Raw genomic sequence first — 18,100 nt, 5'->3', positions numbered from 1 at the left:
ACCGGGCCTGGCTGGCGTGGGGCACTGCCCATCACTTCCCTTGACGTTTCCCCTTCTCTGTCAGCTGATCCCCACCTCCCTTCCTGCCCCATCATATCCCCCCCCATATCTCTCCCATCGTTTCGCACTCAGGGGGTCCCACAATGGCCCCCGCTTGGGGAGCACCCATGTCTTCCCCTCTGGAGAGCCTTGTCTCTGACACTAGCTTTCAAGTGCCACCTCGAAGGCCCTGGCTCGCCCTCTGTGTAACTCTGAGGTCCCCTCCCTGTCAATCCTCCGTGGCCCCATCACTTCCTGCCTTGTTTTATGGACACCTGTGATGAAGCCGTATCTTCCCGCTCACATCCTAGACTCACCAGTACCCGATCCTGTGCCTGGCACACAGTAGGTGCTCATTAAATGCTTATTGACCAGAACCGAGGTGAACTACATTCTTAGGAGCCTCAGGTTCTTGGAGAACAGCTCTGGCCCTGCCCGTGGAAGTGAGTCTCCAGCCCAGAGGGTCCCCAGGTCTCCTGCTGGTGTCCCGGAGCAGGGATGCCCGACAGGGGCCCAGCCCAGCCCCTGAGGGCCACCCCACCCTTGAGCCATTCGGCCAGACCGCAGGCTCCGCCTCCTGCAAACGGCCGTGGGGGCAGCAGCTTGGGTAAGTTCCCCTTCCGCTTCCTCCTGCCTCCTGTCCCGCCGCTGCTGCTCCTTGCTCAGGGCACCTCTCCAGCTCTCCATACCCCTGTGTCTGCAGAAGCGCTCCGGGCCCTGAGCTGTCAGCACCACTGCCCTCCAGGCCTCGGACACGATGCAGGCCATAAAGTGTGTGGTGGTGGGAGATGGGTAGGTACCCGGCTGGACTTGCTGACAGCTCCGTCCCGGGGTAGCCCTGGCCCCCCCCCACCCTGGCGCCCCTGGGGAAGCCCCCTGCCCTGCAGATGGAGGGGTCCCTGGGAGGCCGCCGGAGGAACGGCTCCCTTCTTCTCCCAGGGCCCAGAGGGAACCCCAGGGGTGGGCTGAGGACAGCTCCACTCTGTCTGCCCACCTCACCCCGGAAGCTGCCTTGGTGGAGAGTACAGGACTAGGGTTGGGGGTTCCTGGGGCCTCTCGCCTGCACCCTGAGAGCTGAGGCTGGTCTCCCATGGGCCCTCAGGCTTCGATTCTGTGGATGCCGGCTTGGGGTGGGGGGAGGTGGGTCCCCAGGCTGACCTGGGCTCTAGTCACTGGCTTGCGCTGCTGTGTGGCCTTGGGCAAGTCACAGCACCTCTCAGAACCTCAGCTTGGCCATCTGGAGAGAGGCCCATGCCCGCAGGGTTGATGTGGGGCCCCTTGCGATATTTTGACTGGTTGTCCTGCGCGTAAGTGTGTTCGCTGAAGCCGGCCTCCTGAGCCTCAGCTTTCGAGGCTGGGGAACTTGGGAGCTTGCGCAGGGGCTGCGGGTGAGGAGCAGAGGGGGGAGGGGCGTGAGAGACAGAGCTGCGGGAGGCGGAGGAAGGGGAGGGGCGTGAGAGACAGAGCTGCTGGAGGCGGAGGAAGGGGAGGGGCGTGAGAGACAGAGCTGCGGGAGGAGGAGGGAGGGGGAGGGGCGTGAGAGACAGCTGCGGGAGGAGGAGGGAGGGGGAGGGGCGTGAGAGACAGCTGCGGGAGGAGGAGGGAGGGGGAGGGGCGTGAGAGACAGAGCTGCGGGGGGAGGAGGAAGGGGGAGGGGCGTGACTGGGGGCCAGGGTGGGCCAGGCTGAGCCGAGGCGACTTCTCAGCTGTTACATCTCAGCGACCTCAGGTTGTCATGTCCCGCTATGGGCCTCAGTTTCCTCATCTGTAAAATGACAGCTTTGATGTGCCGGTCTCTCGTGCCTGCCAGCGGCACTGTCTTAGGGTCCAGCCTGCAGGTACCGCCTGGGGTTTTCTGTAGGTCCAACCCCGACACGTTCCCGCTGGTCTGGCTGGGCAGGCCTCTTATCCAACCCTCCCGTCCTACTGAGGGGCAGCCTGAGGCCTTAAGAGACTCGATTTTCCCGGCCTGGGGTGGGCTGGTTTATCAGGCAGCCCTCTGCTGATTCTGATGCACGTTATCTGCCCGCCTGTCCTGCCCTGTTCACTTCTGCTTTATATCTGATCTGAGAAGGGGAGGGCGGAAGCCAAGGGCAATGTTCCAGTCACCTTGTTGGCAGGCCCGGGGCAGGGGGTGGGGAGAAGAGGGCAGCCGGTCTCCTCCGAGCAGGAAGTGACGAAACTAAGTTGGGCAGGGGAAGGCCCAGGGCTATCTGTGCCCCCTGCCCCCTCCCAGCCCAGCAGACTGAGGGCGAAGACTGCACGAGTAATGGCGATCACTACTAACTTAGTACTTACTCTGTGCAGGCCCTGGGGTAGTCACACTCCTCTGTTTTATCCTCCCACCAACCCTAATATTAGGCCCATTTTACAGTTGGGAAAACTGAAGCTCAAAGAAGTTGTCATTTGCCCAAGACCTCATGTGATTTGAATCCTGGTCTCTCTGATTCCTAAACTCCATGCTCTTAACAGCCATGGTGAGGTGGGAGGGAAAGAGGAGGGTCAGGCTTTCCCCAGTATTTGCTGCTGCTACGCTGTGCCAGGACTGTGCTCAGTTCTTTTACTGGCTTCGTCTAATTTACCTCTCGGTCCATCCTATGAGATGAACTCATCTTATCCCTATTCTTATCCCTATTTTCTGGATGGGGAAACTGAGGCATAGGGAGGTTAAGTGACTTGCCTAAGATCATGCTGCCACTAGGCAGGTGATGAAGCTGGGATCTGGATCCCAGGGGAGTGATGGCAGAGCTCTGGGCAGGTACCAGGGGCCTCCTGGGGACCCCCTGCTCTTAACCCTCTGTCTCACATCCTTGTCACCTGGAGAAGCCTGTTACAATACAAATTCCCAGATCCAGCCCACACCCCTGATTCAGAATCTCTAGGGTAGGAACTTGAAGTCTGTCCTTTAACAAAAACCCCAGATGACTCTTAGGTGTGAGAATGCTGATACAGGGATTCTCAGACGGGGACACTGATGCCCAGAGGGGTGGGCCTGGGTCTTCTCTGAGGGCTGGGCTAGGGGACTGGGCAGGTGCTGAGAAACCTCCCTGAGTCTCGGGCAGGGCCCATGACCACTGTCCCCTCGAACTTCCTGTCTTGCAGAGCCGTGGGCAAGACATGCCTGCTTATCAGCTACACCACCAACGCCTTCCCGGGAGAGTACATCCCCACCGTGTGAGTTCTGTGCGTGGGCGGGGCGCTCGGAGGCTGGGGAGACACGCATCACCAAGCCCACCCCCTTTTCAGGCACATCCTGTGAGCCTGAAAGTCAGCCTCCAGCCAGTCTCTGCCTGCCAGAGCTGCCCACTGGTTCAGCCGGGGAGGCAGTAACCAGCGCTGGGATGAGTGCCGAGGGCTCCCAGAGGGGAGAGAGGCTGCCGCGGGGTGGCCAGGGAGCAGGTGGCCTTCCAGCGGGGAGATGCGGAGGGCTGGCGTGAGCAAAAGCAGGGTAGAAGAGGGGCTGGGGCGAGTCGTGGAGGGCCTCGACACCGGGAGATCAGAGACATCAGGGCCCAGTGTGTGCCAGGGGAGAGGGCAGTGCCACCTGGAGGCCTGCCCTCGTGTTGGATGTGGTGGCAGGGCTGTCACCTGATGCACAGGTATGTAGGAGTATGTGGGGTGAATGGGGAGCATTGGCCCCCTCTCACCGATGCTCGGTGGCCCCATCCCTCTCAGGACAGCCCCCCAACTCCATAGCACAGCATCCAAGGCTCTGTGTGGCCTTCTCCCACCTTCCTTTCTGGCTTCATAGCCCAGTACTTTGCTTCTTGTCCCGTCTGCTTCCCGCCCCTGGTCACCAAGCACTCCCTGGGCATTTCCACCTCAGGGCCTTTGCTCCAGCTGCTCCCTCTTCCTGGACTGCTTTTCCTTCCCACGTCCACATGTCTAAGACCTCCAGGCCAGCTCCAGTGTCTGCTCCCCCAGGAAGCCTTTCTGATCTAGCCTGAAAGTGTCTCTCACTCCCCAGAGAGATTTTTGTCTGATCTTTCCCGTGATCACGAGCCTACGGAGGGCAGGGGGCCACGTCCAGTCCTTTCTGGGTCTCCCCGTTGTCTTAGGAGAGTGTCTTACGCACAGTGCAGTCTGCATATTGCCTTAGACACGATATATCTGTTTTGAGTCGACCTGAATTGAACTTCATGGAGAGGCCCTAGGAGGATGGATCACTGCTACCATCTATCAAGGGCCCACTGTGTCCTGGTCCCCGGACGAAACGTCACACGTGTGATCTCATTCGATGCTCGTGGGAGGAGGTGGCTATTATTCTAGCCCCAGGGTGCCTGCGGGGGAAACTGAGGCTCACAGCAGCTAAGGGGCCTGTCCCCCAGGGTCACCAGGTGGGCTGGGCTCCCTCTACTGATATGTCTCCCTGGGACACTGGCCCTGGCTCCAGTTGCCTCAGGGACCCCAGCCCGGGCAGGAGAACGGCAGCGAGGAGAGCGCAGAGAAACCTGGGTAGGAAGCCTGGAAAACTGATTTCTGCCCCGGTTCATTTCGCAACTCCCGCTATGGCGCCAGTGCCCCTCTCCTCGTCGGCCCTCACCTGCTCGCTCACCACCAATCACCCAATGCCTTCTGGCGCTGAGGGAGGGCTGGCTCTAGCCCTGAGCGGGAAGGCAGGTGCAGAATCGGGGAGGGCAGTCTCCCCAGGACGGTGCTGGCGCTACCTGTGTCCTGTCTGCCTGTTGCAGCTGGGCTGGAGGGCCCACCTGCTCGAAGATCTTAGACCAATCGCTTCCCCTCGGTGAGCCTCAGTTTTCCCTTTCTTTAAGAGGAGGGGCAGGGCTGGGACATGCCAAGCTCATTGCCCCGGGGGCCTTCCCCATGCAGGGAGGTGGGAGGCGAGTTCTCTGGTGCAAGATGGTGGGACCAGCAGAGACCAAGGTAGGGCCAATTGCGCTCAGCAGCCCGGAGAGACTGGCCCCTGGTGGCCCCGAGTGGATTCGGTGGTCCTGGACAACCTTGTGGAAGGACAGACAGAATGGACCAGACAAGGTTTACCTTCCCAGGACTCAGGGCTTGGGTCAGAGAGCAGGGCCGGCTCCTGGGTGAGCCGCCTAGGCAGACACACACTCGGGGGGGCCCTGCACTCGGTTTAATGCTCAGATGCCCCATCCTGAAATTCTTAATGTTTGAACAAGGGTCCCTGCATTTTCATTTTGTGCTGGACCTGCCAGGTGTGTAGCCAGGCCTGCATCCCACCATCTTTGTCTTCCATGTGGAGTTACTCGGCTCTGGACAAGACCCCAGAGGGGCTCCTGCTACAGTGCTCGCACCCCTGTGACAGGGAGGGGAAAATAAGCCACCCTGAGCCCTTGACAGTGGAGGGTGGGGACAGCTGGGGAGAGCAGAGTTGGGCAAAACAGGTAGCCTGAGATCTCTGGCACAGAGACAGAGGTCAAGAGAGCTCTGGGGCTGGGGGTGGTAGGGTTTGCTGGGGCCAGAGGCAGGTGCCAGTGGACCAGATCAGATAAGCGAGAGAGCTGAGCTGAACTTGCTGCCTGCGGGTTGGGGGATAAGAGCTCAGGGTCAAAGCCCTGTCTCACAGATGGGGAGACCGAAGCCTGCTCTGTGGATGGCCCTGTGCTGGGGGTTGGGGATACAAAGATAAGGCAGGAAGACCCTGCTCTCAGGTACCTGTGACCTAGGGGTTCTCCCCTTTCCCCTCTGCTTTTGATCATTCTCAAACGGAAGCCCAGGTGAGCTTTCAAAAGCGAAAATTAGATGGAGCCTAAATTCCTCCCTTAAAACCCACCTCTTACTCCATTCTGGTGCTCGGAGACCAGACACGCCAGCCTCCCCCAGGCTTCTGCACTCACCACTTCCATCACTCAGTTCCTGGCCGAGGTATCCCCTCCCTGACACACTGTCTAAAGCAGCCCCTCCCTCCGCCCAGGCCCCTTCCATCTCTCCACCCTGCTTGACATTCTTCGCAGCCCTTCCCCATCTGACTTCTCCTGCTGGGACGGAAGCTCCATTAGGGCCCTGGTCTGTCTAGTTCACTAGACCAGGGGTCCCCAACCTCTGGGCCACGGCCTGTCAGGAACCCGGCAGCACAGTAGCAGGTGAGCGAGCGAAGCTTCATCTGCGGCTCCCATCGCTCGTATTACCGCCTGGACCAGCACCCCCCCCTCCCCTCTTCCCCCCCCCGCCCCCACCTCGCACGTTCCGTGGAAAAATTGTCTTCCATGAAAGAAGACGTGGTGCCAAAAAGGTTGGGGACCGCGGCACTAGAGCTTCTAGAACAGAGATGAGCACGTGGCTGGTGCTCCGTAGTGACAGGGCCAGCCTGGCAGGCAGGGAGGGCATGTTCCAGCCTGTCCTGAGAAGGTGCTGGAACTCAAACCAGCAGGGGGCTCAGCTCTGTGGGGGCTTGTCTCTGGGAAGGAAGAACACAGGTGGTTAATTTAGGTCGGAGGGGCCAGTACTTGGTTTTCACCTTCCTTTGTAATCCAGCCCAGATTCCCAAGGACAGGATGACGTGCGGCCTCCCTAGTGGACGTACCAAGCTTTCCAGCCTGGCCTCGCACCTCCCCCTCGCCCCATGCTCTTGCCACCGAGCGAGTTATTCCCTCACTGTGTCCTGCTGCCTCAAGCCTCCCCACTGCTCATACACGCCCTCTGTCCCCTTGCATCCCACCTGGGACACCTCTCCGCTCCCCCATCTCCTCCAACCGCCCACCTCTCTCACCGGTGGCTCCGTCTCCCAGCTTCCCCTCTGACCCTTCTCCAAGACTTTTCCACCCAGTGGCCAAGAGGGCCTTTTCCAAATGCAAAGCTGATCATGTAAGCCCTGCCTGGTGAAGCCCCTCGCTGGCTCCCCGTTGCCTGGAGGACCACGCCCCGAATCCAGCAGTGGTCCATGCCCCACCTGACCTATCAATCCTCCCTGGTCCCCAGGTCACAGCCATGCATGCCCTGTGGTCTCTGTGTTCTGTGAGTCCACCTTCTTTCCCCTGGAAGCTTGGGTGGTGGTCAGGTGATGCCCGGCGCTGAGCCCCCTTTCACCTGCCCCCCATACCCCTCCTCCACTCCATGCTGGGGTCAGGGCCGGGCCTGCAGCCCTGGGGGTGCAGAAAGAAGCCACACAGACTCTGGGTGAAAGCACTCCAGCCGTGTGACCATGGGCAGGTCACTCTCGGGCTTTGACTCAGTTTCCTGCTGTGTTAAAGGGGCACCACGGTAGAATCCACTTCCTGGGCTCACTGAAACGATCTAAGTATGAAGGGCCTGGAACAGCACGTGGCACCCCTAGGTGCCCAGCCAGCGTGAGCTCCCTGCCCTCTCCACGGCTCCCAGTCAGCCCCCAGACCCCAGCTCAGACTCCGCTGAGTCTCCAGCCATGAAGTCGCAGTGACTCTTACGCCATGAGCTTTTCTGAATTGGGTAACAGGATCTAGTTCTGGCTCTGCCCCCAACTGACTGCGAGCTCTTGGGCAAGTCCCTTCCTGTCTGTGAGCCTCGGTTTCCTCATCTGGTAAATGGGAGTGAGGGTTGGCCGCAGTGGTGGTCTAAGGCTCCTCTGGTCCTGGCTCCCTGCGGGTCTCTGAAGTAGGGGACCCCGGGGGCTGTGGATCATTTTGTCCCTGCAGTGATCCCTCAGGGTCTGGCAGCTGGTCCTCTGTGGGGGGCCGGTGACGTTGAAGGGTGAGACTGTTCAGCTCCTCGGCATCTTCCCGTGAGGTGGCTTGAATATCCTCTGTCCCTGGATCTTCCTAATGGCCCCACGAGATAGGGCTTTTTTCACAAGGAAGAAAGTGAGGCTCGGAGAAGCTGGGTTACTCACCCAGGGTCACACAACCAGGACAAGGCTTCACAAGGAACTTACTGTTCCCTCCCACCTCTGGGTGGCCATCCCGGGGCGAATCAACCCTCCTGCAGTGCATCTGTCCACTCTCTCGCTCACAAATAGTGTACAGAGGGAGCCAGGTTCAAATCCCAGCTCCTACGCTTGTGAGCTGGTTGGCCTTGGAAGAGTTATTTGACCTCTTGGTTTCCTCAACTGTCTAATGGCAAGAACTTGAGGTTCTTTTATCTTGGGTCACTTGGGACTTCAAGACCTAATGTATGAAGGTCTCTAACCCTCTGACCAGCCCCGGAGCAGGTGTTTGGTGCTGCTACAAGTCCCAGGAACCAGCTCTTTCCCCGTTGCCACGGCCCCTGAGACCCTGGAGTTGGCTCAGAGAAGACAGATGCCTTTGGCTCAAGGAATCTTGGGGGTTTTTTGGTGTCAGAATTTCAGATTGGACAGTAAAGGAAAGAGTGTCCCTGCATCCTAAGCTCATCCCAAAGGAGTGTTTCTGGCAGCAGCCGAAGAAAGCATGGGCACTTCTTTCCCCATCATGCCCAGCGATGTCTCCCTGAACAGTGCCTTCCGCCTGAAATCCCACTATGGTATGGGTGGTACCAAGAGTAGGTCCACAGGGCACCTACTATGTGCCAAGTGCGATGCTGGCCTTGGTGCAGTGAGGAACAAGCCAGGCTTGATGTCTGCTGTTTGGGTGCTAAGTTCACCACAGATTACTGAGTTGGGACGGGGTGGGGGCCCCGACCTGGCTGGGGCTCGCGAAAGGCTTCCTGGAGGTGACCTTGAAATGGGACTGGAGGGAGGATGAGTAAGAGTCAGCCCAGCACCAGGAAAGAAGAAGAGTGGGGAGCCAGGGGAGGGACGTTTGCAGGAACTTTCCAGGCAGGAGGGAGCAGGGCCATCTGCGGAACTTAAGGCTGGACAAGCATGGGGTGTTAAACATGTCAGGTTACCCACTTTTTTGGGGGGGGTGTTGCCTGTCACAGGACAGCTGTCTTTGGAGTTGCTCTGAAGCATTACGGCTTCTACAGCCTGTCACTGAGCAGTGCTCTGGGAGGGCTTTGTGGAGGGGGTGGCATCCCAAGGGCTTCAGTTCAGTTTGGTTTAACTCTGTTCCACCTACACTCACAAGGTGCCAGTCCTGAGTCTTCAGAGATGAAATTGACATGGGCCCCGCCCTCACGGAGCCCACAGCCCATGGCGGGACAGAGACACACTAAAACCAGTTCATAGTCAAGGCAAAGCAGTTGCCTGAGAGAGGGGACGACAAGCTCTTTCCAGGTCGGGGACAGGGAGGGAGGTGTCTGGGACGTTTCCCCACAGTGCGAGCTTGTGCGATTGCCCTGGAGGCCTCTCTGGTGTTGGCAGGGAGATTTTAGCCTCTGCCCCACCCTATTCCTTCAACATGTGCCTTTCCAGTGTGTGCCAGTGGCATTTCCTGAAATCTCCAGTAGCTGTTTTTGGTGTGCACTAGGGATGGGCTGGAATTAACACCCAAGGACTTAACACCCAAGGACTTCCCTCTGCCAATGAGAGATGGAGAAGGTGGTTAAATACCCCAGCTCCCTGCCTCCTCTGGGGGATGCCCTGAGCTCAGTGGCCCCAGCCAGACGGAGCCCCAGTTCCCGCGCAGTAACAGCTCAACAGCTGCTGTCCCTTCCCCTCGGCTGCCTGGAGTCACTTCCCAAATAAACCACTGGTGCCACTCCCTCATCTCGGGGTTTGCTTCTGGGGGGACCCAACCTAAGATGGGAATGAACACTCATTCAGCAAATATTGGGTGACCAGCCGCAGCGTCCAGCCTAGGAGGTGGGTAACGTTTATTCTGATCATGCCTTGGAGAGAATGTTATGCAGCCTTGAAAAATCGTCTCTCCAAAGGGTAGTTAAGGGCAGAAAAACAGTAGAGACAATGTTTTCCTCTTTATGCTTACCTGCGTTTAAAATTTCTTATGTAATAGATCAGTATTTAAGAAAAATAAAAAATAAAACCCAACTGCATAGAGCTTTGTGACTTTGGTCCTGTTGTAGCCCCTCTCTGGGTCTTGGCCTCTGCCATGGAACCATGGACTGCAAGTCCCTAGACTCTGGGGCTGGAGACTGGCCCTTCTATCTTACCTGTTCCCACAGGTTCGACAACTATTCAGCCAACGTGATGGTGGACAGCAAGCCCGTGAACCTGGGGCTGTGGGACACGGCAGGGCAGGAGGACTACGACCGCCTCCGGCCGCTCTCCTACCCGCAGACGGTATGCTGCCCAGCCCTCCTCGTGGTCCTGGGCTTTGCATCCCGGTTGCCTCTGCCTGCTGAACCCTGACCCTCCCCTTAAGGCCCAGCTCGAGGAGTCCCCGCCCTCCATCAGGCCCCTGTCATTACCGTGCCCTCTGTCTTCCCAGCCCCTCTGCCTCTTGGGCTGCTGCACCACCTGGTTCTCAGTGGGCGGGGCAGGCAGACTCTGGACCAATGGGAGCTCAGGATGGCCGGCTCTGGGGGTGCTAGGGGAGGGGAGGAGTGATGGGGGCACATCTGCAGGTGGCTGTGTGGCTGCTGGGCTCTGTCTCCAGGGTGGCAAGGAAAGCGCTGGGGCTGGTGACCAGACGGCAGGTGGGGGGTAGGTAGTGAGTGCCTGGTGAGGAGCATGGATTCTGGAGTTCCAGATGGCAAATGCTTTAATCCTTGTAAACCTCACTTTCCCCATCTGTGGAATGGGGTAGCAGCAGCACCGCTACAGTGTTGTGTGAAGATTAGCCACTTAGAACAGGCTCGGGCCGTTAGGAAGTGTTGGATAAACAAGCAGCAGCCTGGTGTAGAGGTGGGAAGGGAATCCCTGCTCTGCCGAGTCCTAAGCGCCCAGCATCCCCTGGGCGCTCCAGCCCTCAGTGGCTGCCCAGGTGTGGGAGAGCCCAGGTGGGATGCCTCCAGGCCTCCCCTCACGAGTAACCCTTGTCTGACCTCCCAGGACGTCTTCCTCATCTGCTTCTCCCTTGTCAGCCCAGCCTCCTATGAGAATGTCCGGGCCAAGGTGAGCGGGATGGAGCGGGGGTCTTGGGGGGATGGGGCAGGTGACCCTGAGGGAGGGGAGCACGGGAGGGAGGGACCGCTGACTTTGGCCTGCCTCTGGGGCAGCAGAGGATGTGGGCAGAGAGGGTCCCTAGTGCCACCCAGGGCTGGCGGGGGGGACTGGGGGTGAGACTCAGACGGGGTCTCAGAGCGGGCTGTGATAGTTAGCTTTACTCTCTAACCTGTCCTCTCTCCTCCCCACACACCCTCATGACTCCCTATTATCTCCTCCCGGCTTGGTGCCCCTCTTCTCCGCCTACCCCCTGCACAACCTCCTGCCCCCACCCACCGGCCCAGTGGTTCCCGGAGGTGCGGCATCACTGCCCCAGCACGCCCATCATCCTGGTGGGCACCAAGCTGGACTTGCGGGACGACAAGGACACCATCGAGAAGCTGAAGGAGAAGAAGCTGGCGCCCATTACTTACCCGCAGGGCCTGGCGCTGGCCAAGGAGATCGGTACAGGGCTCGGGCTCAGACAGGGGAGCTGGGTGCAGGGGGATTGGAAACATAGCTTCCAGGGCCAGGCTGTGCGATTCCACCCTGGGTGTGCCGTGTACTAGCTGTGTGACCCTGGACGAGTCACTTAGCCTCTCTGGGCCTATGTTTCCTCCTCCGTGAACCATGGCAACAGTCGTAGTGCTGGGTGGTTGGGAGGATTAAATGAATTCACGCCCGTGAGCTCCTAGAGCAGCACTGCACGTGGGAAGCACTTTGTGTTAATTGTTATTATAATATTAGTATAATCCATAAACAGACATCGAAATAAGTGCATTTGGACAGACAGAAGCAGGGATGGAGGGGGGTGTGCCGTGGTTTCTCAGAGGACGAGCAGCCAAGTCAAGCTTGGGTTTTCCGGGAAGGCTTCCTGGAGGTGGTGCTTCTGCTTGAGTTTGAAGGGTGACGTCTTTCCCTCTGCATCCTTCTCACCCCCCATTCCTCACCCTCCTGGCTTCTCAGCCCAACTCCTCTTTGCCTCCCGGCCACTGGGCCAGAGAAGTGACTTCTCAGGGTCACGCAGCTGGTAGGTGGCAGAACCAGGATTTGAACACAGGACCACAAACCGATGGCTTGGGGGCCTCCTCGTGGTGGCTCAGGGCTGCCTGCACTAGGGAGGTGATGACCGATGGGTCTGGCCTCTTCCGTGGCGTCCAGGTCTGCTGTCCTTTGCCTGGGGACAGGGTACTTGCCCAAGAGCCTGGGACCACCAGTGGGGTTTGGCCACTATGAGAAGTGGCCCAGCTGCCCAGGGTGCTCTGCTCACCACAGGGTCCGGCAGACCCAGGGTTTGGCCCCTGAACTGGTGGGGCCTGCTGCAACCCATCCCTCCCTCAGCCCTACCACTCTTCCTTCCGCCGGAACTGGGAGGGCCCTGGGGACTCACATCTCTTCACAGGAAGAGAAACCACAGCCATCACCCCCTCCTTCATGTGACTAGCCCAGTGACATGGCCGTCTTTCCCAGGGGCCTCCGCTGCCACTTAAACCCTGGGTCCTTTGTCCCATCCTAGGGGCTCTGGCTCTCAGGCCCTCTGGTCTTTCCTCACGAATATTGGGGATTGCACCCCTGCCTTCTCTTCTTTGAACAGCCTGTCCCCCCGGACTCCTTCCACCCAAGACAGTGACTCTCCAGCCTGTGTCTGACCCCGTCCTTCTTAAAGCACAAGCTTTCGGATGAGATGGGGCCTGGAAGCCTGGATTCTGGTCCTGGCAATGACTGTCTGTGTGACTTTGGGCCAGTGGCTCCCCCTCTCTGGACCTCAGTTTCCCCATCCGTACTAGCCAGCCTATACACTCCCTAAAGTTCCTTTCTCCTTCATGAGGAGATGAGTTGGGGTTCCTGCCTTGGCCTCTAGCCAATCCTCTTGGAGCCAATACCAGCTGGGGGTGGCCAGGGGCAGTGACTAATGACTCTGAACTTGCCTCGGACAAGCCCAGGCCAAGGGGGAGACCTGGGGGGCCTGCAGGCTAATGAGGACAGCAGCTGCCTCTGCCCACCAGTCCCGGGTGACGCGTTGTGGGGCAGCTCTGATCCCAGCTGCTAATCACAGGATTGGGCGCTTCCTGGGTGCTGGGCCGGCGCATTCTCCTGCTTCATCGTCATAGCAACTATGAAGGAGGGACTGTCATCGTCCCACTTTACAGAGGAGGAAAACTGAGGCTCAGGGAGAAGTCACTAGCTCGAGGCCACCCAGCCGGGATGTGCCACGGCCGAGACTCGAATCCGGGCTGCGTGGCTCCCCCAGTCATGATCAGGGCGGTCTGCTGCCCCCACAGGTGGGCGACTGGGGAGCAGAGAAGGGGGACAGGCTGAGGTCCTGGAGTGGCCAGGCCTCTCCTCAGGACCCTTTCTCTAGACACCACTGATCCAGGAAGCAGGAGGGTGGCAGGTGCCAGGGAGGACGCAGCTGGAAGGTGTGGAAGAAAGAAGTGGACACTGGCTACGGTCCCTTGCAGGGAGACAGTGGCCAAATGCCCAGTGACACCCTTCTGGGCACAGAGGGTTATGGTGACGAGACTCCCAGACCCAACTCGGGGTGCTCCGTACCTGCCAGCCGAGCCCTGGGACCACTGCCTGTGCTCCCTGGTGGGACAATGCTCCCACGTGCAAGGGAGACATCCAGCATGTGACTCAGGACAAGTGGCATCCTCTCTGAGCCTTGGTGTCCTTGTCCTTGCCCCACACTTTCTTTCCCTCGTCCCTGGGCTGCCCCTCCTGAGATCTTGGCTCCCCTCTGGCAGCTGTGTGTCTCTGGCCCCGGGGCATCCACTCTCTGGGCCTGATTCCTCACCTGGGAAGCGGGGACTCACAGAATTTCTTCACAGGGTTGTCGGAAGCGCCCAGCTCAGTGCCTGGCAGGGAGCAGGTGCTGGTCAGCGTTGGTCTGCTTCTTCCCCCCACGGAAGAGCAAAGTTCCCCCTTCCTGCCCCTCTCCTTCTCTGTTTTCAGTTGCTCACTTCAGGGAGACTGCTTGGGTTGTAATGGACACAGGAGCTCTCACAGGTTCCTTCCAGAACGTCACAGAACACTGCCCCTGGGAGTGGGGCTCAGCCTACCTTCCTCACTGTCTGTGCTCCGTGCTCCAGCCCTGAGTGGTCACGTGGGAGAAGGCTGGTCCCCTCATGGGGGAATGGGTGCTCCCCAGTTCCCATTCCTCTTGCTGAGGGCCCCCAGCTGCCCCTGGCAGAGGGGAAATGTCTAGTGTGTGACTTTGGATAAGTGACTTTTCTGAGCCTCAGTTTTCTCAACTGTAAAGTGGGGAGATGCGAAGGACTGGTTAGATGACATTTGGAATGTCCTAGTGAGCGGGCCACGGGTTCCTCAGGCCTCCCGGGGGAAGACGGAGGCAGGCATTGGGAATTTTCTAGAAGAAAGTGAGGCGCCGAGAAATTTGGTCACCGTAGCTTGAGCCCCTTTCTTGCCAGGAAGGTATCCTTCCTTAAATTAAGGGCTTTTGTGTTCAAGAAAGACACAGACCTGCTCTCGTGGGGGGGTCTTAATCTCTCCCTCTGAGTAAAACTCCCCCTTTCCGACATGAGGAGACTGAGGCACAGAGGGGTAAATGCCCTGCTCTGAGTGACACAGCCCAGGTGGCCGCCACAGCCAGTGCAGTTGCATGGCTTGGGACGGGGTTTTGCCCAGCCCTGACCTAGGCCTCTACCCTCTTGCTGCCCTAACCTAGACTCAGTGAAATACCTGGAGTGCTCAGCCCTCACCCAGAGAGGCCTGAAAACCGTCTTTGATGAGGCGATCCGGGCCGTCCTGTGCCCCCAGCCCACGCGGCCACAGAAGCGGCCCTGCAGCATCCTCTAGGGGTAAGAGCCCCTCCCTCCCCTCCCCACGCCCCCCGCCGCCACACACACAGCAGGCTCTGGCTGGGAGGGAGGCGTCCAGCCACTGTTCGGTGGCCCTAGGTTTCATCGGGAGTGGCATTTAGGCTGGGACAGAAGAGGGACCATCAAAGGGGCTTCAGGTTGCCCATTTGCCTGAGCCGGTCCTGCTCTGTGAGCCCAATTCCCAGAAGGAAGGTTCAAAGTGTCAGAAAATGCCAGGTAACCTGAGGCAAGGCGTGGTGTCACTGAGCTGCCCCTCTGCCGTCCCTGCAGCAGGGTGGGGAGGATCACGGCAGAAAGATACCTCAGCCCCTACCCCTTGGAAGAGGCCGCTTGAGCCGGGGAGACCTGACACCCACATATAGGGGTGGAGGTAGGACAGACTGAGTTATGAGGCTACTGGGGCAGAAGAGGGATGGGTAGGGGTTGGAGGCACCCACAAGGCTTCCAGGATGGGTGGGACAAGAAGGACGGAGAGGACTTGGCCAACCTTGAGCAAAAGCTGGGAGCTGGAATGAGCCGTGAGCCAGGAGAGCCGGGAGCGGGCTGTGGATTCTGTTTGGCCCCCAATTCTCACCCACTGCCTGTCTCCTTTCCAGGACACACCCAGCCCTCCCAGCCAGATGGTTCTGACCCTCCGGGGCCCCCACCCAAAGCCCCAGGACATCCCCGCTGGCCATGCTGTCCCCTTCCTGTGGCGTTTCTTAGCAAGACGGCTGCAGAGCTTGGCTCATCATCTTCTCTGTGCTGGAGTCCCCCCCGGGGAAGAGTGTGCACTTGTAGGTGCTGCGTCCCCATCCCCTCATGCTCCTGCCTTCCCAGGGGCCAGAGGGGAGCCCCAGGACCGATAAGCCACCCCTGTGTTGCTGTGGTCAGATGCCCCACGTGGCATCATCTACCTGTTTACTCCTCCCTCCCAAAGCCTGAATCCCCTCTGGAAACTTCGGGCCAGATGGTTGCCGGCCACCACTTATATACCTTCAGGGACGGGTCTCTTGCTCTCCCGTGAGGCAGTCTACTCCAATATTGATGGTCTTGCTTGTCTGAGGTTCTCCTACTGAAGCTAAATTAAGTGTCTGAGAAGTTTGCTCTTCTGGTCTTAGTGCTCCTTTTGGGGACAACACAAAACATTCAGATTTTCTAAATCTCTCTGGGCACCTGCCCAGCCAATCAAAAGGCTGGGTCCTGCTGACTCCTGCCACCTCTCAAGTCTTTCTGCTCCACTCACAGGATCCTGAGCTGCATTTACCTGTGACAGTCTTAAAACTTGCAGACCCTGCCAGTCGGGATTTCTGTCATTGCAACTAGGAACCCAATTCAACCTGCTTAAGCAGAAAATAAATTTACTGATTCAAGTTTGGAAATATCATGACTTCAGGTGCAGCTTGATCAAGGGGACTCAAATGATGTCATCAGAGCTCACTTTCCTGTACCTTCTGATGTCTGATTCATTCTTAGGCAGGTGACTCTCAAGGGCTTCATCCTTCCCGTTTCCAGTTCAGCAAAAAAGAGCAAGTGTCTGCCCCCGGCAAAGTTCTAATTAAGGTTTACTCTGATTGGACCAGCTCAGGTCTTTTCAACCAATCACATTTGTCAGGAGAATGCTGTGTTCTGATTGGTCAAGCCTGGACTACATGCCACACGAGAGCATGGAGCGGAGGCAGCCCTTTCAAAACCATACCCACTAGAGTGGAGGGAGGGGTTGGTTCTCAAAGGGAGACTGAGAGTTTTGCCAGAATTGGGGAATATGGGTGTCGAGCAGCCAGAAACCCCTAGTCTCCACTATTGGAGGTCCCAGGAAAGTGTCCCAACAGTGTAAGGAAGCAGTGCCGGGCCCAGCAGGCACAAAACACAGGCAAGTTTCTTTAAAAGAGAGATGGGGCTGCTGTAAGGATTTACGAAGCTCATCCCTAACGCGCCAAGGTACAGGATGGAGCCAGTCCCACCTCAGTGTTTGCTAATTCACAAATGCCAGACTTTCCAATCCTGCGGACAACTGTGCTTCTCTATCTAAATGTCATCCATCCATTCAACACGAATTCACTGAACACCTACTCTGTGCCAGGCATTGTTCTGTGGTCCAGCGGTACACCCAAGTTCTTGCCCTCAGGGGCTGACACTCTAAAATAAAGGTTTAAAAAAAAGAGATATAAGACCCCGTCCCTGACGACACAGAAGTTCCCCCAATTCCCAGCCAGTGAAATGATCTGGGTTTCATTTTCTGCTCTTCCAGGCTCCCGGCCACTTCCACTGCCCCTCGTAAGTCCTGAAGTTCTGATGCAAGATCTCAGCTCACTGGCCTCCTGAGAGCCCAACCCTCTTGAAAGGGATGGGGTGCAGGGGGGAAATCCCGTGGCCTTTTTTAGTTTCAGCTCAGACAAGGTCGTTATGCTTTTCAAGTGACTTCTCTGAAACAAACCAAAAAACCACTAACACCCCTGCCCCACCCCCCAACACATGACACAGATACAGACATGTATGTGTCAGAACTCACACCCTAAAACATCCAACGTTTAAAAGCCCTGAGAAGCGCCTTCCGGTGGGCCGGAGTCGAGGAGAGCCTCTTTCTGTTTCCTGCTCTTCCGGGGCCTCAAGAGAAATTCAGGACCATCCTGGTGGCCCCAAGGCCTGGCTGCACCCCACCTCCCTCGCTCGTCCTGCGCTTACACCTCCTCTGCCACGTGCCTCTTCCCCTGAGCCTACCCCAGTGGATGCAGTCCTTGTTTTATACCAATAATAAAGTCAGGAAATAAATCCTCTCACCATTGTGTGGTTTCACCCGGCACATATGAGCTCATTTAATTCTCCTAGCAGCCTTCCAATGTAGTACTAACATCTCTGTTTTGCAAAGAAGGAAATAGACGCACAGGAGTTAGAGCTCAGTTCACTAAGGCAGACACTGTACTTTCCCACCTGATACCACTACTTCCACCCTCTTTGCTAACGGGATTCTAGTTTTGTGCAAAGCAGCAGTGTATTTAGCCCCAGACAAAAATACTTGTTCCCAGCCTGCTTTGCAACTGGAGTTCCAAGTTCGCCCAGTTCTGGCTAACAAGACATAAGTGAAAGTCAGCTGGAAAGGTAGCTTCTGTGAAAGTTTTTGTTGTCTTCCATAAAAGAATAAGGGACCCAGCCAACACTGACCATTGCCCTGGCCCCTTCCCTGATGAATACTGATGAGAAGTCTGGAGCTGCAGCAGCCATCTTATGAACCTGAAGCCACAAACATGAAAATACAACCTAACGTGCTAAGAATGGAGTAGCAGAAAGATGAAAAGAGCCTGGATTCTTCACAACTTTGGTCAGCAGCTGAACAAATGCCAGTGGCTGCCTTGTTAAGGGAACAGAGCAAAAATGAAACCAC

The 18,100-nt window shown here is 57.8% G+C and overlaps 1 protein-coding gene across 3 annotated transcripts; it reads left to right on the top strand.

The window, feature by feature from the left end:
* The first annotated feature begins 686 nt into the window (after positions 1 to 686).
* On the top strand, positions 687 to 17,476 carry RAC2 (Rac family small GTPase 2). Of its 3 annotated transcripts, none has more exons than XM_060025608.1 (7): positions 687 to 831; positions 3,142 to 3,213; positions 9,976 to 10,093; positions 10,805 to 10,867; positions 11,203 to 11,362; positions 14,586 to 14,718; positions 15,336 to 17,476. In XM_060025608.1, the coding sequence occupies exons 1-6, from the start codon at positions 797 to 799 to the stop codon at positions 14,714 to 14,716; spliced, it is 579 nt and encodes a 192-aa protein (XP_059881591.1). In that variant the 5' UTR covers positions 687 to 796; the 3' UTR covers positions 14,717 to 14,718; positions 15,336 to 17,476. The 3 variants fall into 3 exon arrangements, with proteins under 3 accessions (XP_059881591.1, XP_059881593.1, XP_059881592.1); XM_060025610.2 differs by lacking the exon at positions 15,336 to 17,476 and adding an exon at positions 11,705 to 11,708 and having other exon boundaries at positions 14,586 to 14,713; XM_060025609.1 differs by having other exon boundaries at positions 688 to 810.
* Positions 17,477 to 18,100: the final 624 nt, after the last annotated feature.

Source organism: Delphinus delphis, chromosome 11, assembly GCF_949987515.2.
Source record: "Delphinus delphis chromosome 11, mDelDel1.2, whole genome shotgun sequence".
Taxonomy (NCBI): Eukaryota; Metazoa; Chordata; class Mammalia; order Artiodactyla; family Delphinidae; genus Delphinus; species Delphinus delphis.
The sequence above is the reverse complement of the archived record's forward strand: the minus strand, read 5'-3'. Positions and strand labels throughout refer to the sequence as shown.